Below are 20,156 nucleotides of genomic sequence, written 5' to 3' on the forward strand. Positions count from 1 at the left end.
TTAGTTTTATTCTTCGCAAAAGTTAAGATATTGGAAGAAAAAATGTTGTGTATTTATTACTATTTAATTATTCTTCACCTACTACTTCGATGTAAACATAATCGGCACAAAAATTAATAGAAACAATTTAACAGAGATGTATTTTGAACAGGCCTGGTCCATAAGGCAATCAACTCAAGCAAAGGATTAGGGCATCAAAAAATTTAGGGCATTTTTTTGTAAAATTATTATAGAGTTTTATATATATCTAAAGATTTTTACAAAAATGTGGACTTTAATATAAGTATAAATCATAGTTTTTGAGGTTAATTGTTAGTTTTAGTTTTGATTTTTTCCATTTTGAGGTTAATAGTTTGCTTTGTTAAACTATTAGATAAATCTTTTCATCAAAACTAATGTTTTGATTTTGGTTTGTGTTAATAAATTTTCAAAACACTAAACATAAAGTCTTATATACCATTAGTTATAATTTTTTGATAATATATAAAAGGGCATGTTTTTTAGTTCGGCATAGGGCACTAATAAATGTCGGACCGGCACTGATTTTGAACAAAAAAAATGTAAGACTCTTTATTTTGAAGAAGAGAAAAAATGTAATAAATTGGGATGCCTCAAATAAAATCAACAACATGAAAGGAGTTAAAAAAATATATATTTTCACCTTTTGCATTATTGGACCAAAATATGAAAGTAGAAGTAAAGCATTCTTAAGAGAAGCCACTTCTCCCAAGAACAAAAATTTGGATTTTCTTTGAAGTGGTCGGCAATGGAGAATCCATCATCATCACTCTTCTCTCCAAAAAACCCACACTTCTTCCAGCCTCTTCTTCCTGGTTTCAAGAGCCAAATCGTACGTAATAATAATCTCTCTGTTTCTGTCTTCCTCAACATATATGTAAATGTAGACTACTAGACTCAGTTGTCAGTTGTATTCGTTTGTTACAGAAAATCCATGTGAAGTTCTTCTCCAAACACATCAAGGGAAAGCAAGAGGGCAAGATTGTAAAACTGAGATCAGATTCTTGGCAAGGAACATGGAAAATTAAGATGGAAGGCCATACGCTCACCAACGGCTGGAAAGAGTTCGTGGAGGCACATGATCTTCGAGTCGGTGATTTCGTAGTCTTTAGACACGAAAGGGACATGTTGTTCCACGTCACTGCGTTTGAACCTAGTTGCTGTGAGGTCCAATACGCACAGTCCCTTAGCCACAACGAAATTGGTATAAGAAAGTCTTTATTCAATGAACATTTATCTAGACTCTCTTTTCTATTTTTGAACCGTTAGATTTCTGCACAGCAGGGGAATCTTCAAGAAAGGAGAAAGAAATTGAGGAGAATGTGAAAACAGAACCTGATCTGTTTTCATCAGATCTAACATGTTTTAGCCAATCTGTGACGGCTTCAAACCTATCAAGAGACTTCTTGGTTAGTTTAGTTATATACTATTAGGGTTTTATATCTCGAGTTTAGGGTTTAAAGCATGTGTGAGTGTATATATTAGTTGATGAATGACTGATGCAGGGTGTGCCCAGAGATGTCGCAAGGCGATACGGTTTAGACAAAGGAAGGCATGAGGTAGTTTTGATGAACGAAGAAGGGAAGTCTTGGGAATCAGAAGTAAAGAGTTACAAGTCTGGTCAGGTTTTTATCTTCGGAGGTTGGAAAAGTCTCTGCACAGAAAATAGATTAGAAGTTGGAGATCCTTTCACATTTAAACTGCTCCACAACGCGGAAAGGCTTGTGTTTCTGCTCTGCAGCCGTACAGAGGCTGGACCAAACCGGTTTGTGAAGTTAACTCCTACACCTAACAGTCTTCACCTTGGTAAACAGGTGAGTGTTGTGGGAACTCAATTCTACCCGGTTGGTTGAACACTGTTTATGTAATCTTGAATATTTTGCAGCAACTACCGGTAAGTTTCATGAGAGAGAACATGCTCGATAAGCCAGGGAATATAATCCTGGTGGACAAAGACAAAGTCGAGTGGTTGATGAAGCTTGAGTGTTATCGCAAAGGGAGTAGAATGATGATGTATATTAGCAGTAATGGTTGGAAAAGTTTCTGTGCAGCGAATGAAGTAGGCGCAGGGGAGTCTCTAACTTTGGAGTTGATCCGAGGAGGGACAAGTCCTTTGCTTATGTTCGTCTCCAAGGTTAGTGTGAACATCAAAATAGCTTGCAATCTTCTTTTTGAACTTTCTTAGTTGGTGTTACTAAAGAAATACTTGTATTCAGATGGAGCTATCACCAGTTGAAGCAGAGGCTCGGCCGCACAAGAGAGCTCGAGTCCAAATATGGAGTAAGGAGAGTGAAAGATTGAAGCATGACGTGAGGCAGAAGATAGCTGCAGAGGGAGAACCTTCTCGTCGCACTCGGTCGTCTAGCAAGTCTACTGGTGATCAAGAAAATCCGCAGCACACGCAATCTTGCTCTATCTTAGATCATCTGCCTAAGGTGAGACAGAGCATTGAAGAAACTTTAACTAGCATCAGACGGTTTCGGGCTAAACTCGAGACAAAGGAACAGACTCTGGAAGCTTTGTTACACGAAATCGAAAACTACCAAGTTATGATGTGAAACCTAAATATACGGTTGTATGGAGCTTTAGTTTGGAATTTGGAACTCTCCCACGTAATAACAACATCTCGCTAGGATTCCATCGTTGAAACAGAGGCTACAGAAGATATTAGCCACCAACATTGAGTTGATATAAATGACACTCTGCTTCAGCTACTGCAAAAGCCATAATATTATAATACTACTAGATTATATTAGTCCAAATGTACTAATATAAAAGAAAGAAAAAAGAAGTATGCTGCCCACTCAGTAAACGAGGTCACTTACCACCAAAAAGAACAAAAAGGAGTGAGACATTTAGAATGAAAGAGAATAAAAGGAGTCACACACTCACACTCATTAAAACAGGTTAGCTGGAGCTTTCATTAATAAAGAGGAGCCGTGCAAGGATTACCAAAAGACACTCATTAACTTAGACTTGAGTCGAACGGTTTTGGTTTTGTTTTCTTGGAAGCTCTTTAAAAAAAAAATCCTTTGAACAATGGCGGATCCAGTTCTTCAACCTCCTACAAACCCTCATTTCTTCCAGCCTCTTCTTCCCGGCTTCGACTCCTACCTCGTACTCTGACTCTGACTCTCTTACGATTATAGCTTATTATAAGAGATGGTTTCGTTTTAAAAACTCTTTTGCATGTTGTTACAGACCATCCCTGTGAAGTTTTTCTCGGTATACTTAGAAGGAAGAAACGAAGGAAAGACAGCGGAGCTAAGATCCGACGCGTCTGAGATAAGTTGGAAAGTTGAGATGGAAGGTCAGAGACTCACCGTCGGCTGGAAAGAGTTCGCCACCGCGCATGATCTCCGAGTCGGAGATGTTATCGTTTTCAGACACGATGGAGCTTCAGTGTTCCACGTCACTTGTTTTGGACCCAGTTGCTGTGAGATTCAACATGTACAATCTTGTGACGACAACGATGATGATGATGATGAGCAAGAAAACATCAGTAAGTTGTGCTCTGTTTTTATCTTCCCATGGAATTTACCTTTTGGTTATGAAGATTTAAAACGTTTTTCTTGTTGTGATATTCAGGAAACTTGTCGATGAAGCAGAGTCTTAAAACAGAACCAGAGTCTTCACTAGACGAAGACAAAGATTACATGGGTAAGGCAATGTATAAATGAGTGTTGAACTCTTGAATTGTTGGTGTTTCAAGAACATCTACAAGGTCTAACTTGTCCAAATTTTATGAAAACAGGAAAGCTTCCGAGAAAAAAACACGTGAAGAAGAGGATTCCTGAAGCAAAAGCAAAGTCTTTTTCATCAGACCCGTCTTGTTTCGTTGCACTTGTATCAGATTCGAACATAAGAAGGGATACAATGGTTGGTACCTCAGATCTACTGTTGATTCCTTTTGAGAGCCTTAAAAGTTGTTAAATATGTTTTATGTTTTTTTACTTTGCAGTTTCTTCCAAAAAGGTTTTATGATTCCGGTAGTCTGACTAAAGGAAGTAACCAGATTGTTCTAATGGATGAAGGAATGGTTGAAGGAGTAAAGACATGGACGCTATTTCTGAAGTTTAGAAACTCCAGTGGAACGTTTTACATGAGGGGTGGCTGGAGAAGTTTCTGCCATGAGAAGGAGCTTAAACCTGGAGATACTGTCACGTTTAAACTAGAGAGCAAAAACATGAAAAGGCCTCTTCTTCGTTTCTCCACTGCAGAACTAAAGCGTGTTTCCACTAAAGATTGCAACAAAGGAAAGAGAAACAAATCTGGTGACAGTAGTGAAAAAGTTCCATCATCACCATCGTCAGTAAGTGAAGGCCGATTTGTGACACTAACTCCCACACCATACGGTCTCAAAAATGGTAAACTTGTAAGTTAAAACAACTCTCTTGGAGGAGTTTTGTTCCTTTGGTTTTGGTTATCAAGTAATGCTTTATGGATTTGCACATAGCGTAAGTTTATTGCCTTCCTTTGTGTGCAGCGTCTTCCAGTGAAATTCATTAAGGTTAACGGAATGGAAAACCTAGAAAGGAAGAAGATGACTCTGTTGGACAAGCATGGAAAAAAGTGGCCAGTGAATTTAGTCATGGAAAAGGGAAATACACAGACGCGTTTGGGTTTAGGGTTAAAAGAATTTTTCAAGGCTAATGGCATTAAGGCAAATGAATCTTTAGTGTTTGAGTTGGTTTGGGAAGACAAGACAACTCTTCCAATACTTCAACTCTGCTCCAATACCAAGACTTGCCCTGTTATAGTGAACTCGTAACCTAAGCAGTATGAATCCAATGTCTAGTTAGGTAAGAGTTAACTGTGTCTGTATTTGTCAGCAACATATGTCACCTACTTTAAGGGTCTTGAAAACAAGTATTAATTTCTACATATTATCAGCCTTTAGTACCATGAGTCAAGTAATGTAATCTGCAGTACTATTGTACGGTAAAATTTATAAGTTTTCTGCATAACAATATTTATATAAGTTCTATGTATAATCCATTGCATCAACCCTTACGACCTCCCTACAACATTCAAAAGTCATTAAAGATGGTGATGATGATTCTTGTTGTCATACATACATCTTTAATATTTTGCATGGCTGCTGCTTCTAGTGTCATACCATTGAACTCTCAACTAACTCTATTTCTGTACCCTTAGGATTGTACCAATTGATTCCTAACATCTCTAGCTATTAAAGATGCAAAGGAAATAAAGAAACAGAGTATTTTTCACACAAAAAAAAAGAAACAGAGTATGAATTAAAAAGTACAATAAAGTAATAAATAGAATAAACAGATCGGGTTATCGTGCAGTTTGAACCGATGGGTTCAAGAAAGTCCTCCTATTGAGCTCTCATAATTAAAAGGAGCCATGAAAGACTAAAGCTTCACCATAAATTTAAGAAGGTAGAAGTAGAGAGGATTACCAAATTGGATTTTGATTTGGGGTTTAAGGTTTAGCAGTTATCACACTTGGTTTTTGATATGTATACATAAGTCATGTATGGAAACGGAAGGATGCAAACAATTTGGCAATTCACCAGTAACAACATTACTATTCTATGTATAATCACCCTTTAGAACCACATATAAGTCATTGTGTAATAGTATCTGCATCACTATTGTAAGCTACAAGCTCTGTTGATTTTCAAATGTTGTAAGATTCTACATTATTGAGCGTCCATCATCTCGGTATCCATATCTCTTACCGGAGGCTTGGATTTTGTACAGACCAATGGAGTTGAAGTTGTAGGGTCTGAACAAGAATAGACAGCCTGATATTTTACCTCTGGATCTTTGTTCCCATTTGCTGCATCCTCTCGATGATCTGTTGCAGAGTCATCATCATTTGAAGGGTTTGACTCGGAATCCAATGTATCAACCCTTTCAACCTCACTACAACATTCAGAGGTCACTACTGATGGTGGTGATGATGATGATAATGGTGACGGTGATGATGATGATGATGATGATGGTGACGATGCTGATGATGACGATGATTCTTGTTCGCACTCAGGGTCTTCAATGGTTGCATGGATGCTGCTTCTGTTTTCAATAGCTCCTACCATCGAACTCTCAACTAACTCTTCTAGGCAAGGTTCTGTGTCCAATACGTCTGTATTCCTCTCCTCTTGAACTTCTGATCTGAGACATGATGATGACGACCGAGCTTGAATCCTGCATGACATATGAAACTCACTAGCTCAACAACCTCAGTCTGTTTAGATATACATCATATTCAATCAATTTACTCAACTCATAATGGTGAAATAAACAGTCTCAATCTTGTGGTTATACATTAATTTACACGGATATAGCTGAACAACAAAAGACAGGAGGAGAGAAGCTTACCTGCTGTAGAGGAGCATATAAGCTCTTTGAGAAAGGACATCTTCTAATTCAACACTTTCTATCTGTGAGTATTTTTAAACAGGGTTAGATAGAAGATCCGTCAAAATTACATGCTAACAAGAAGAGAGGAAATTAAATTGAGTGTTACCTCAGAATCATCTATTCTATACCAGTTTCCGCAAAAATCCTTAATGTAGCATATGTAATGGCCGAAGAATGATGCATTCAGCATATCTAAATGAACAATCACTGCATAGAGTTTATAAACATCTGATCCTTCTCCACCTTCACTCATGTAAGGATTAAGATCCAATGTCTCGGGAAAACTTATTCTTTTGTTCAGTTTTCCGTATCTTCCTCCCTGTACATAATTTCACAGATGTATTCCACTATAGACAACTATTCCCACAAGAATTTAGTAATAGGTAGGGGAATGCCACACAAACCTGATATCTTTTTAAGGCAATGGTAAGAATATTTGGAGCTAGCCGAATTGTAAGACGCTTACATGCCTTTACATAGTCACTACACCTGTTAAGAAACATAGTCAATTTGTCAACTAATCAACTACCACACTGCTTAAGAAACATAGCTTCTTTTTGGATTTGATTAAAATACCTATCGCAATTGTACATATTATCTCCTTGAAGCCACTCTACGGCTGTAAATTGATCAAGACATTCCTCCAAAGACACCGCACCCCCATGCATCTCAACGATTAGATCCATTATATTTTCATACTGGTCAGAAACATGATTGCAAACAGTACACTGAACCTGGAAAGTTGAAAATGCAGAAAATCAGGAAAAAAGCTCAACAGAGAGAGGAACATTAGAAAGGATCTTGATCTTTTTTTAATCTACTGGAAACAAGTTCTATATATTCTCAATGGAGGCAGCACGCTAAGAAGTAACATGTTGAAATCTAACATTCAAAAAGAAAACAAGTAAAGAATATGTATAACAGGGGAATTTCCTAAGATCCCAATCATTCTAGAGAATAGAAATCCATCTATTGGCAATTCAAGAAATATCAGATGAACGTAAGATATTGAGATCAGGACATATCACCTGTGATTGGAGGAGACCTCCAAATATATACTGAATAAGTGTTGTTTCTTGAGAACGAGGAGGCACTATTTTTTCTCCACCGAATTCGTCAAGGCAAACAGACTGCATCATATCAATCGCATACCTGAAAGTATGTGAATTGTCTAAATCCATCAGTTGGGAGATTCACAGACTAAACACCACTAGTAATTTGCTATTTTCATGAGTAAGAGATACTGACCTCATGAACTCATGAGCATCCTCTTGTCTTCCATACCCAAGAGTTCCACCAATATTAGTTAACCGTGAAATAATGTTCATTGGTGAAAAAGGGAACCGACTTTGACTCGCTCTCTCAACATGGGTTTGAAATTCACAGAAGAAGCACCAATCGTTGCGCATACCTGTCAAACAAAACATAGAATCAAAGCTTGAAACGCATACAGAAAGAAGTTTGAAGCATTAATACAAAAATGAAAAGAAAGAAGTTCTACATTCGCTCTTGTGGCCTTTCTCCAGCAGATATGCAACAAGAGGACGTGTCCAGGAAAGGCATTGTAGTATAACATTGGCAAAACAACTGAAAGAGAATAAAGTAAGTTATCTTGAACGGAGAAAAAAACAAACTCAACTCATCTCAATTGATGCTTGAAAGCTACATTGAAAAACATATGAACACAAACCTGTTTCCACAATTCATGAGCCCACAGGGAGCCAATTCTGGATTGTCCCAGTTAAAATATCTAACAAATTCTTCATATGGGAAAAGAACCTGAAGAAAGTTGCAAAACAAAAATAAAATTCAGAATTCCACAATGACTCCATCAAGAGATTGTTAATAGGAGAGAACGCATTACTTCTCTAAGCTTAAGGATACTCTTGCTTCTCCCCTGATCAGGAACCAGCGCAATATCAGAAGCAGATATATTCCCAAACGGAGAAGCTCTGAACCTTAAGCCATTCTTTGCAAATGAGGTTAAGGTAGTAATCCCATCATCCCTGCACTTTCTTTGATGACCCGAACTCCAATCTGAACTTTGGCACTCTGCTGAGCTGATAACAAAACAAAGCATACAGACGAAGGAGCTCAACTAAACCAACTTTAAAACACAAGGTGATCCAAGATAATCCAAACTTGAGCTCATATAAGTAAAGTTCCCAAAAGAAGTATCTAAGCAACAACTTCCAAACCCATGATTCTTCTATTGAAAAGGTCAAGACTTTTGAAAGAATTACATATCCCAAATGCACTAAATTAACATAAAACCACAAAGTGATCCAATATAATCCAAACTATCTGAGTTCATATAAGCTAAATTCACAAAGGTTTCTCTAACAAACAACTTCCAAACCCATAATTCTTCTATCAAAAAGCTCAAGACTTAAAAAAGAATAACATATCACAAGCTCACAGAAAACATTAATATCTCCAACACTAAAGCAATCTTTCAATTCCCAGTAAAGAGATTGATGAATTTGAGGGCATACCAGTATCGAACGGATTTGCAGCGAGAGCACTTCTCGCTAGAAAATGACTCAGTATCCACCGGAAAGAATTCCCTGTCGAAACCTCCGGCGGCGGCGGCTCCGATGTCGAAGTACCTAGCAGCGGTGTTTCTGAGAAAGTAAAAAACACCAACGGCGAGGAAAAATAGAGTGGCAATGAGGCGAGTGAAGACAGAAAGATCCACCGGAAAACCAACCTCATGCATCTAATTGGCTTGTCGGAATCATCGATCTCTCCTTTCTTCTGTGTGTATCTCTTTTATATATTTCAAGAATTCACTCTTTTTTTTTGTCTTTTCTTGTGTTACCGCTTCATTGATTTTGTTACTTAGTAGAGAAGACAGTGTTTGATGAGTCTGTGTTTCTACATTGGGTTTGGACCTTCTCCAATCCAAATTTAAAGATTGGCCCTTTATGCTTCTTTTTTATGTTTTCCTGTTATCAACTAATGATTTATTTGTCCTTGTTTATCTCGCAATATTTCCTTTTTTGGCTGCGATTAGGTTTACTTGTCTCTCTCTTACAAAAAAAAAGTGATACAATTCTTTGTTTAAAGTTTTTTTTTTTTGTGACCAAAATAGAAAAGTCTTAATTAAAGAAACCGAAGCAATTACATAGAATAAAACAGAAAAGTCTAACTACAGCTTGAACAATTACATAGAATAAAACAGAGATATCAAAAACTCTTCACTTTTACATTTTTGATTAAGCTTCATTGTTAGTTGAAGATCTTGTCTAATTGTCTAGTAGTTCCCATTGTCTTCTCCTCTCTCTGTACCATATTCCAAATTGTTAGAAAATTGAGTAAAGTCAAAATAAAAAAAACTACAAGATTGATGTAAGAATAACGTATCGGATAAGAGATCATACCCAATTTGTTGATATCCTGCAATGAATCTTGTAGTTCCTGTTCCTTTGTCTCGAGCTCTGTCAGAAAACGTCTGATACTAGTTAAGGTATCTACAACGGTCTCTTTCACCTTAGCCACCTGATCTTTGACAGAGCAAGGTTGCGTTTGCTGTACGTTTCCTTGATTACCACTGGATTTGTTAGATTCTCGAGATGGTTCTCCCTTGTCTGTTTCCTGTTCCCCATTTTGGATTCGAGCTTTCTTGCGGATCCCATCCTCTGCTTCGAATGTTGGTTTCGCCATCTGAAAACAAGTCGTTATTTTGATTAACTTCAACTTAGCAAAACCTAAAACGTGGATCGCAAGCCATTTGACGTTCTGACTAACCTTAGAACAGAACTTGAGAAAAGGACTTGTCCCTCCTCTGAGCAACTCCAAAGTCATTGACTCCCCTGCGCCTACTTCATTTGCGGCACAAAAACTTTTCCAATCATGACGACCATAAATAGTCATCGCTCCTCTACTATCAACTTTAAGCTTCATCAACCACTCAACTTTGTCTTTGTCCATCAGAATTATCTTCCCCGACTTGTTGAGCATATTGGCTCTACTAAAACATTTCCCTAGATACTGCAAAAGATTCAAAATTAAAAAAAAGAATGGGTTGAATAAACCTGAGATAGAGGTTTCTAAAAACTCACCTGTTTACCATTCTCAAGGCTGTATTGTGTAGGAGTTAACGTCACAAACAGGTTTTCTCCGGTTTGGTTATTATCTGCGGACCGAATCTTCTTCTTCCTATCCACCTTTGACCGGCTGCAGAGCTGGAACACAGGCGTGCTCGCATTTTGCAGGAGTTTAAATGTGCAAGAGTCTCCGACTTTTAATTTATTTTCGCTGCAGAGACTTGTCCAACCTCCACAAATGAAAACCTGACCAGACATATTACTCTTGACTTTTGATTCCCATGACTTCCCTTCTTCATTCCTCAAAACTATCTCATGCATTCCTTTGTCTAAACCGTTTCGTTTTGCGAAATCTTTGGGCAGAGTCTGCATCAGTCATCAAATTGGATTGAGACTTATATACACTCACACATTTCTGACCTATAAATAAACATAATAGCAACAAAGAAGAATCCGCTAATCTGACTAACCACTTGATTTAGTGATATGTTTGAACGCGTCACGGTTTGGCTAAAACAATTGAGATCTGATGAAGATTGATCAGATTCCTTTTGCACATTCTCCTCAACTTCCTTCTCGGGTCTTGGAGATATTTCTGAATTAGAAAAATGAAAACGTTTTAAGAAATAGCCAAGAGTCTCAATAAATGTAAATTTATAGATTCAATCATACCAATATCATCACTCTCTTCGCCTTCTTCATGGCTGGTAGACTGTGAGTATTGGATCTCACAACAGTGAGGTCCTAAAGCAATGACATGGAAAAACATGTCTCCTTCGTGTCTAAAGACAACTAAATCACCGATCCGAAGATCATGTGCCTCCACGAACTCTTTCCAACCTTCGGTGAGTATATTGTCATCCATCTTCACTTCCCATGTTCTCTTCGACGCATCTGATTGCAACTTCACAGTCTTGCCCTCGTGTTTTGCCTCGATGTGCTCGGAAAAGAACTTCACAGGAATTTTCTGCAACAGAGAGAAACAGAACCATGAGACTAATACTCTATATATGTTCATGCATGCAGATTGAGAGAAAGACAAAGATAGAGAGTTTGCGGACGAGGTGGCTCTGGAATCCGTTAAGAAGAGGCTGGAAGAAGTGTTGGTTAGTTGATGCATTCGCCATTCTGATCAGTGATCACTTCAACCAAGCGTAAGGTTTTCTCAGACTCAATGTAACAAAATACAAAAGAGATTATTGTCACTGCACTATATAGTGATATACACCCTTTCACGATAAATCAATTGAAAAGACAATTTTCTTTAAAGTTAGGAAATTTTATAGATTAATTTTAAAAAGTAACTAATGAGTTGTAGCACCACAATTATTTAGACAGTTCTCTGTCACACCAAACAGTTTCCTATAACTATAAACCTATACTCTCTTTGTCTATAAATAGTGTTATTTTACATTTTCAATGCACTATTTTATATTTCCAATACATCTTTTACATTAGTTTTTTTATTTTTACTTTTAATCTATGACTAAATTAACTCATTAAATATTTATTAAATAAATGCACATATATACATTTTAATATTTTTTTAATTTATGTGAAATGTGTCTGACTTATTTAAGTGGTAGACAAAAAAAAATATGAACCAATAGTAATTATAAAGATTTAATGATTTTCTTGAAAGACTTAAATTAACTTCAAATTTCAAAAATTTGTAGATATACTCCCCTTTTTAATATAATAATGACTTTTTAGAATTTTCACACATACTCCCACTGACACACAAAACAACATTGATCATTTACTCACACTGACACATAAAACAATTTCCTATAACTATTAACCAATAATAATTATTTAAATTTAAATATTCTAAATTAATGATTTTCTAAAAATATTCAAAATTCTTTCAAGCTTCAAATTTCTATAGTATTAAATATACTCCCACTATTTTCATAATAATAATTTTTAGAATTTTTACATAAACCAAAAAAACAATTAATAAGCTGTTTATAATTAATACTAAGTTTTAACTGTGACTACTACAACTAGATCCAAAATGCTAAACATTGGCAACAAAGATTTGAAGACACTCTCAGTTTCTTTGGACACCAAGATCAAATAACCAAACAATTGTTGTTCTTGCCAAAACTGCTATTACTGATCCTCAGCTTCTTCTACCATATTTTAGAATTTTTACATAAACTAAAAGAAAAACAATTATCAAGTTATAACTGTATTATTTATTTACCGTAAACATATCCCACAACTACATGTACAATAATAATAAAACAAAAGAATATATACGGTTGTGTTTTATAATCGTTATCTATGACAAATATTATTTTTATTTAATCTTACGGCAGCAGCAGCTTCAATGTCGAAGTACTTGACGAGTTTCTGAAACAGTACAGCGAGTGGAGACAGAGTCAGAAAAGAAAAGATCCACCAAAACCAACCTCATTCATCTATCCACCTTTTCCATATTTCAAGTATTCACTTTTCTTTTTATCTTTTTTACTATCACCGCTTCATTGATTTCGTAACTTTTAGAAAAGATTAAGGATTTATTGGATTAAGGATTTTAATAGATTTTAATTAACCCAGGACATTAGTGGATTTAAAAGTCTAATGCATTTGTGTGGACTTTATAATGCATATAAGGTGGATTTGAAAGTCATTGATAATGTATTTTTGGTGATTGTTATGGATTTTTTTTTAAAGTTATTGTTAGAAAAAAATATATATATATATCCATAAACTGTGTTATACACCAAAATTATATTAAATTAATAACACCCAGACTTTTACACATGTCATGGAAAACTTGAATTAAAGTTTATTTGTTTTCAATCCAGATTTTTGATGTAATTAAAGAACCTAGATGTCATGAACCCAAAAAAGAAAAAGTAAAGAACACAAAAAAAATCTCAAAAATAACACAGATCTGATGAATAAGTGTAATTATATACAAAAAGTTTGAGGAGGAAGAAACAGAGATTGAACCCAGAAAAAAAAAGTGTGATTATATCATAAACCAAAAAAAAAAGTTATAGATCATGAACCCAGAAAAAAAAAGTTAAAGAACACAAAAAAAAAATTCTCAAAAATAATACAGATCTAATGAATAAATGTGATTATATAAAAGAATTGAAAAAAAAAATCAAACAATAATATATCAAAGGCTAAAGATCCATCTAGAGAGAGGAGAAGAAAATGAAATGATTGAGAAAAGTGTGGTATTGTGTTTGTTCATATTTTAGAAGCAAAGTACGTTGAAATCTAAAATCACACAAAATCCAGTAGATATTGAATAACACTAGATTTTAATGGATTTTTTAAAATACCTAATTGAATAACACCTGATTCTCAAATACATCAAACTCCTTTAAAAACCACAATCCAATAAGGGTTCTATGTTGGGTTTGGGCCTTCTACAATGCAATTTAAATATTAGACCTTTATGCTTCTTTTTTTGGGCTTTTATCAACTACGTTATTTTGTCCTTATCTTGCAATATTTCATTTTTTTTTTTACACAAAATAAACAATAGAAGAAAAAAATCAAGCTAGTTCTCCATGACCAATGATGATGACTATCTCCATCTAACACATTCACCGCGAAGCAACTCACCGGTTTTGCTTCTCACTGTTTATTTTGCAGGACTAGCGGTTTGGGCTCACTTCGACATCATCATACTCTTCCTTGAACCGGGACTCTCGTTGCTGATGATGGAATCTTTCTTATTGGTTCCATAGTACTCCTTAACCCTTGATTCTATTGTTTCCAACACCCGATCACCGTACTCTCTTACTTTGTCCCTGGAAGAATGTTTAAAGATACAAACCATCATCAAACAATCTTTGGGTTTTTCGTTTGAAGACACAGGTTTTGAAAGCAAAAAAAGTACTTACTCCCCAAGGCCATTTATTCCTAGGAGTTCCTCTTTGGTTCTCGGAATTTGTCTGCTTATCTGATGAATCATTGAATTCCTGCCACCACAAACAGAGTAAGTACAGAACTTGGAATGACAAGTGGAATGGCGTTTCGGACATACATGAATATATGATATCCCATGACACCATCAGGGGCTTCTTTGACAAGATCTGAACGAAGCTTCCTCAAGGCTATAAATATGTTGTTGGAAAGATTCTATAAAGAAAGATCAACGAACCAACATCAGCTATTTAGAATGGTTGATTAATGTCAACAAGAAAAGAAGAGAATGAAGTACTACAAAGAGATGTACCAAAACTTTTGGAGGACCATATTCTGTTGGAAGTACTGGAAGAGTAAATCGCTTCTCAGATGTTGGCGGACCTTTAACTGAGGTTTCCCCGGGTTTACTTGAAGATGATGTTTTATTCCCATTGTCCTCTCCTCTCTCTGCGCCATCATAAAAACTTATAAGGAAACTGAGTAGAGCCTAAATTTAAAAGTAAATTTGCTACTATTTAAAACAGATCAAAAGTACAAATCATACCTAGGTTGTCGATTTCCTGCAATGAAATTGCTAGCTTCTGTTCCGTTGTCTCGAGTTCTGCCATAAACCTTTTTACACTAGTTAAAGCATCCACAACGCTCTGTTTCACCTTAGCCACCTGATTTGAGACAGAGCAAGCTTGCGTATGCTGCAAGTTTTCTTGATTACCACTGGATTTGTGAGATGCTCGAGAGGGTTCTCCTAATTCCTCAGCTGCCTTCTCTCTCATCTCAACATTCGGTTGAGTCTCCTGGCTCCATCTTTGGACTCGAGCTCTCTTGTGTTCCCGAACCTCTGCTTCAACTGGTGGTTGTTCCGTCTGTAAACAAGCCGTTATTTGATTAACTTCAACTTAGTAAAACCTAAAACGTGGAATGCAAGCTACTTTGACATTCTTACTAACCTTTGAGACGAACTTGAGCAAAGGACTTTTCCCTCCTCGGATCAACTCCAAAGTAAGAGACTCCCCTGCACCTATTTCATTGGCGGCACAGAAACTTTTCCAACCATTGCCACTAATAATATACATCAAACGAGAACGTTTGTCAACCTTAAGCTTCATCGGCCATTCAGCTCTGTTTTTGTCCACCAGAATGATCTTCCCCGGATTGATGAGTCTGTTCTTTCTCGTGAAACTTGCCGGTAGATGCTGCAACATATTCAGAATTAAAACAAAACAAAAATCAATGCACTGAAAAGAAAAGAAAAAACTCGAGATTGAGGTTTCAAAAAGTCACCTGTTTACCAAGGTGAAGGCTGCTTGGTGTAAGAGTTAACTTCACAAACCGGTTTCCTCCAGTTTTGCTATCTATGCAACCTTCCGCGGACTGGATTCTCCTCTCCGACATTATACGGCTGCAGAGCTGAAACACAGGCGTTTCCGCTGTGTTTGGGAGCAGTCTAAATGTGCAAGAATCTCCAACTTCTAGTTTATTTTCGCTGCAGAGACTTGTCCAACCTCCATTAATGAAAACCTGACCAGAAATATTACTCTTTACTTTTGAATCCCATGACTTCCCTTCTTCATTCCTCAAAACTATCTCATGCATTCGTTTGTCTAAACCGTTTCGTCTTGCGAAATCTTTGGGCAGAGTCTGCATCAGTCATCAAATTGCATTGGGGGATAAAATTCATGAAAATATAACATCAAAATAACAACAAAGAAACTGCTGATCTTACTAACCACTTTATCTCTTGATAGGTTTGAATCTGTCACAGATAGGCTAAAACAGTTCAGATCAGAATCTGTGTTCACATTCTCCTCAACTTGCTTCTCAGATCTCGAAGGTATTTCTGAATAAGAAAATGAAACGTTTCATAGAATAGAAAAGAGTCGCAATAAATGTAAATGCACATTTTGAACCATACCAGTTTCGTTACTCTCTTCGTCTTCTTCATGGTAGTGAGGCTGTGCGTATTGAATCTCACAGCAACTAGATCCTAAAACAGTGACATGGAACAACATGTCTCCTTCGTGTCTAAATACGACGAAGTCACCAACTCGAAGGTCATGTGCCTCGACGAAATGTTTCCAACCTTCGGTTAGTCTATGGCCTTCCATCTTCACTTTCCATGTTTTCTCTGACGCATCTGATACCAAATTTACACTTCTTCCCTCGTGTTTCCCGACGATGTGCTGGGAGAAGAACTTGACAGGAATGTTCTGCAACAAAGAAACAGAACACTGAGACTATATGTTCATAAAAGATTTGGAGATAGATAGAAATAAAGATAGCTTTACAAGGTGGTTCTGGAAACCGGGAATAAGAGGCTGGAAGAAGTGTGATTTTGTTGGAGACATCGCATTTGCTATTTCCAATCACTTCAACAAACCCAAAAGAGAGATTGTTGTCTATCTCTTCAGACCTTTCCCCTTCTCTTCTTTTGCGTTTCCTTTTCTATTTCATTTCACTTTATCACTTCACTTCTTCTGGTTGACAATAAATGAAGTGAGAAGACTTAAATCTCTTCCAAGTTTCAAGATACATTTTAAAAACCACACAAAGATAAAGCCTAACTAAATTGAATTTTAATCGCTTTTTATACTTTCAAAGTCGTAAATCTGATAATTAAGCAAAAAGGGTGTGTGCGACGTAAGTAAAAAAAATCTTTCCGGATAGTTTAAAAAGATAAAGGAAAAAAGGAAATGGGATGAGAGAGGCTCGAACTCTCGACCTCAGGATCACTCAGTAGCTATGAGACCTACGCGCTAGCCAACTGCGCCACCACCCCATTGATGTTTTCTAAGTGTATTGATATTTTATAAATGTTTCTTTCTCTTTAAACTCTCGAACATAAACAAATCGTCATCAAAGTTCTCTGTTAAAGGGAAGCTTGAGTTGCAAACCCAGACAATGCTAGCAATACAGCAACGACACTCCAACGAGCAAACAGTGCTTGCATTCTCTCAGCTAAAAAGTAGCAGACTCCATCCACTACTCCATTAATTCCATTGTCAGACAAAGTATTAGACATTCTTACCGCCCATTCTTGTGTTAAGCATTATGTCTGACTGATATCAACTGATCAAATTTGAATGAGCAATTTAGTAAAACCTTGACCGAAAACAGGTAAAGAGAAACAACAACAAATTTGAGTTTAAAATGGTCTTCAACTAAAAGCATGAAGCAAGAAACACAAGCCCAAAAGTGATGGAACAACAGTATGAACTCGAACTAACTTTTAGATTGCCAGAGAAAAAAAAGAGAACAAAACTAGAAATGTGACATGTTTGATTTGATTCTCAAGCTTTTTAAGCAGTAACAGAGGGCTTGGCGGCAGCAGAAGAGAGTCTAGACCTCTTCTTTGCCAAACTCTCACTCCTCCTGTCACGCTGTTCCTTCAACCTTGAGGCAAGAAGCTTCTGGTACTCAGCAGCATCAGAATTAGCCTTGGCAATCTTCTTCTTCTTGTCAGCGATTCTGGCTCTCTTCCTCTGAAGAGTCAAAGGAGTCACAAGCCTCTGGATCTTAGGGGCTTTGCTCACTTCCTTGCCTGTCAAAAAAAACACAAATTTTCAGAGACCATTATATAACAAGACTGTTTTGAGATTGATTTTGAGTGTGTTTTGTCTCTCACCCTTCTTGTTGGTGAACTTGCGGCGGTAAGTGTTGACGTAGGTCCTCACATCATCTTCCTTCTTGAGGTTAAACAATTTACGGATCTTTGAGGCTCTCTTAGGTCCCCTCATCCTTGGCTTCTCGGTATCAGTAAGCCCGGGAAGATCGTTGTCACCTTTCTTCACAATGACAAGGTTAAGAACAGAGAGGTCAGGGCTCACAATGCAACCACGAACAGACTTCCTTCTCCTCTCACCAGTCCTCCTTCCATGTCCTCTGAAGCAAGGAGTACCTACCACCAAGCCATTACATAACAATGTAAATCCAAATCCACCACAAACACAATATAGATGTAAACGTGTATAAGAAGATGCAAGTTTGATTAATTACCTCGGTGAAGCAAAAGACGAACACGTCCTGGAGTCAAAACTCCCTGCTTCATTGGGAAACCTTGCTTGTCGCAACCACCCATGATCTTAAAAACGTAACCCTTGAACTCCTGAAATAACATTTCATTAAAACCACAATTTCAATCATCTGTAACGATAAAAACATAATCAAGAGATCAAATTAAGATAAATGAAATCTGCGGACCTCGCCTAACGCATCTCCACTGACTTCTTGAGAGAGTCTCTTGTCGAAAAACGCACGTCTGCATCAACATAAGCCAAACTCAATACTAACTATATAATCTAGACATGTCTCTGAGCAGATACAAAGCTTAACTCGAAGACGACGAAAATTTCTAGAGCAATTCGGGACATTTTTTGTATCCTAAAGCTACCAATTTCACAAGTGATATCTACAAGCATGAATCAACAGATCTAGAGAGCCTATCACGAAATCTACAAAAATGAGTAAAGATGAAGAAGAGAAGAGCAAAAAATCTTACAGTTTCTGGTCATCGTCGATCTCGAGCTTCTTCTGGCAACCAGTGGTTGGATTTGCAATGTTGAACTAACACACAGAAACATAAAAAGGATAAGCAAAACGAGAGACGAGAGACAATAAACGAAAATGGAGAACTCTGTTCGCCGTCACATACCTTCATCTTCTCAGGCGCTTAGGGTTTCTGAGCTAGCGAGAGTNTCTGAAGCAAGGAGTACCTACCACCAAGCCATTACATAACAATGTAAATCCAAATCCACCACAAACACAATATAGATGTAAACGTGTATAAGAAGATGCAAGTTTGATTAATTACCTCGGTGAAGCAAAAGACGAACACGTCCTGGAGTCAAAACTCCCTGCTTCATTGGGAAACCTTGCTTGTCGCAACCACCCATGATCTTAAAAACGTAACCCTTGAACTCCTGAAATAACATTTCATTAAAACCACAATTTCAATCATCTGTAACGATAAAAACATAATCAAGAGATCAAATTAAGATAAATGAAATCTGCGGACCTCGCCTAACGCATCTCCACTGACTTCTTGAGAGAGTCTCTTGTCGAAAAACGCACGTCTGCATCAACATAAGCCAAACTCAATACTAACTATATAATCTAGACATGTCTCTGAGCAGATACAAAGCTTAACTCGAAGACGACGAAAATTTCTAGAGCAATTCGGGACATTTTTTGTATCCTAAAGCTACCAATTTCACAAGTGATATCTACAAGCATGAATCAACAGATCTAGAGAGCCTATCACGAAATCTACAAAAATGAGTAAAGATGAAGAAGAGAAGAGCAAAAAATCTTACAGTTTCTGGTCATCGTCGATCTCGAGCTTCTTCTGGCAACCAGTGGTTGGATTTGCAATGTTGAACTAACACACAGAAACATAAAAAGGATAAGCAAAACGAGAGACGAGAGACAATAAACGAAAATGGAGAACTCTGTTCGCCGTCACATACCTTCATCTTCTCAGGCGCTTAGGGTTTCTGAGCTAGCGAGAGTAGCAAATTTATACGGAGAAGTAAGGTTTATTTGGTTTCTTTTTATGGGCCGTCCTGTCCACTTATGGGCCAATTGGCCCGTTTATCTTTTTTGTTTTCGTTTAGTTTGATGGATTAATAAAATCAAATAGAAAAACATGGTGTAATTTCTCGGTCTTATCAGTATATTTTATTATTTTTAGTTCAGAATATTTTAAATCAAAATTTTATATTTTGTTACATTCTTACGAATTATCTTACATTGCTTGAATTCGTCTGCCAAGTTTAAGACAAACTTAATTACACACATAGACGTA

General features: G+C 36.9%; 7 protein-coding genes across 10 annotated transcripts; 2 read left to right on the forward strand and 5 right to left on the reverse strand.

The window, feature by feature from the left end:
* On the forward strand, window positions 697–2,732 carry LOC104730117 (B3 domain-containing protein REM8-like). 2 transcript variants are annotated; one of them, XM_010449223.2, is made up of 6 exons: window positions 697–850; window positions 946–1,222; window positions 1,300–1,427; window positions 1,524–1,832; window positions 1,904–2,152; window positions 2,235–2,732. In XM_010449223.2, exons 1-6 carry the CDS (start codon window positions 767–769, stop codon window positions 2,574–2,576), a joined length of 1,389 nt encoding a protein of 462 aa, XP_010447525.1. In that variant the 5' UTR covers window positions 697–766; the 3' UTR covers window positions 2,577–2,732. The 2 variants fall into 2 exon arrangements, with proteins under 2 accessions (XP_010447525.1, XP_010447526.1); XM_010449224.2 differs by having other exon boundaries at window positions 1,303–1,427.
* LOC104730118 (B3 domain-containing protein REM7-like) lies at window positions 3,048–4,295 on the forward strand. Its single transcript, XM_010449225.2, is given in 6 exon segments — window positions 3,048–3,135; window positions 3,220–3,520; window positions 3,607–3,678; window positions 3,773–3,897; window positions 3,980–4,144; window positions 4,146–4,295. Coding segments are annotated over 6 exon segments (789 nt in total). The 5' UTR covers window positions 3,048–3,057; the 3' UTR covers window positions 4,194–4,295.
* Window positions 5,553–9,267, reverse strand: LOC104730119 (ubiquitin carboxyl-terminal hydrolase 18). 2 transcript variants are annotated; one of them, XM_019233986.1, is made up of 12 exons: window positions 9,121–9,267; window positions 8,906–9,019; window positions 8,275–8,470; window positions 8,101–8,189; window positions 7,912–7,997; window positions 7,659–7,821; window positions 7,439–7,562; window positions 6,987–7,144; window positions 6,815–6,899; window positions 6,517–6,729; window positions 6,369–6,430; window positions 5,553–6,194 (listed from the first exon to the last, which is right to left on the reverse strand). In XM_019233986.1, the coding sequence occupies exons 1-12, from the start codon at window positions 9,123–9,125 to the stop codon at window positions 5,687–5,689; spliced, it is 1,803 nt and encodes a 600-aa protein (XP_019089531.1). In that variant the 5' UTR covers window positions 9,126–9,267; the 3' UTR covers window positions 5,553–5,686. The 2 variants fall into 2 exon arrangements, with proteins under 2 accessions (XP_019089531.1, XP_010447529.1); XM_010449227.2 differs by having other exon boundaries at window positions 8,906–9,267.
* On the reverse strand, window positions 9,502–11,641 carry LOC104730120 (B3 domain-containing protein REM8-like). Of its 2 annotated transcripts, XM_010449228.2 has the most exons (7): window positions 11,521–11,641; window positions 11,132–11,426; window positions 10,930–11,054; window positions 10,475–10,825; window positions 10,161–10,403; window positions 9,794–10,076; window positions 9,502–9,695 (listed from the first exon to the last, which is right to left on the reverse strand). In XM_010449228.2, the coding sequence occupies exons 1-7, from the start codon at window positions 11,584–11,586 to the stop codon at window positions 9,667–9,669; spliced, it is 1,392 nt and encodes a 463-aa protein (XP_010447530.1). In that variant the 5' UTR covers window positions 11,587–11,641; the 3' UTR covers window positions 9,502–9,666. The 2 variants fall into 2 exon arrangements, with proteins under 2 accessions (XP_010447530.1, XP_019089533.1); XM_019233988.1 differs by having other exon boundaries at window positions 11,132–11,641.
* On the reverse strand, window positions 14,097–16,707 carry LOC104733188 (B3 domain-containing protein REM8-like). Its single transcript, XM_010452792.2, has 10 exons — window positions 16,642–16,707; window positions 16,269–16,563; window positions 16,084–16,193; window positions 15,638–15,994; window positions 15,304–15,549; window positions 14,901–15,219; window positions 14,667–14,803; window positions 14,475–14,569; window positions 14,332–14,409; window positions 14,097–14,238 (listed from the first exon to the last, which is right to left on the reverse strand). The coding sequence occupies exons 1-10, from the start codon at window positions 16,699–16,701 to the stop codon at window positions 14,097–14,099; spliced, it is 1,839 nt and encodes a 612-aa protein (XP_010451094.1). The 5' UTR covers window positions 16,702–16,707.
* LOC104730121 (40S ribosomal protein S6-1) lies at window positions 17,424–19,046 on the reverse strand. The gene is made up of 6 exons (XM_010449229.1): window positions 19,005–19,046; window positions 18,852–18,916; window positions 18,554–18,611; window positions 18,350–18,458; window positions 17,979–18,251; window positions 17,424–17,894 (listed from the first exon to the last, which is right to left on the reverse strand). The coding sequence occupies exons 1-6, from the start codon at window positions 19,008–19,010 to the stop codon at window positions 17,653–17,655; spliced, it is 753 nt and encodes a 250-aa protein (XP_010447531.1). The 5' UTR covers window positions 19,011–19,046; the 3' UTR covers window positions 17,424–17,652.
* Window positions 19,037–19,885, reverse strand: LOC104733189 (40S ribosomal protein S6-2-like). Its single transcript, XM_010452793.1, has 5 exons — window positions 19,819–19,885; window positions 19,666–19,730; window positions 19,368–19,425; window positions 19,164–19,272; window positions 19,037–19,065 (listed from the first exon to the last, which is right to left on the reverse strand). Exons 1-5 carry the CDS (start codon window positions 19,822–19,824, stop codon window positions 19,037–19,039), a joined length of 267 nt encoding a protein of 88 aa, XP_010451095.1. The 5' UTR covers window positions 19,825–19,885.

This window comes from Camelina sativa, chromosome 12 (genome assembly GCF_000633955.1).
Source record: "Camelina sativa cultivar DH55 chromosome 12, Cs, whole genome shotgun sequence".
NCBI classification, from domain to species: Eukaryota; Viridiplantae; Streptophyta; class Magnoliopsida; order Brassicales; family Brassicaceae; genus Camelina; species Camelina sativa.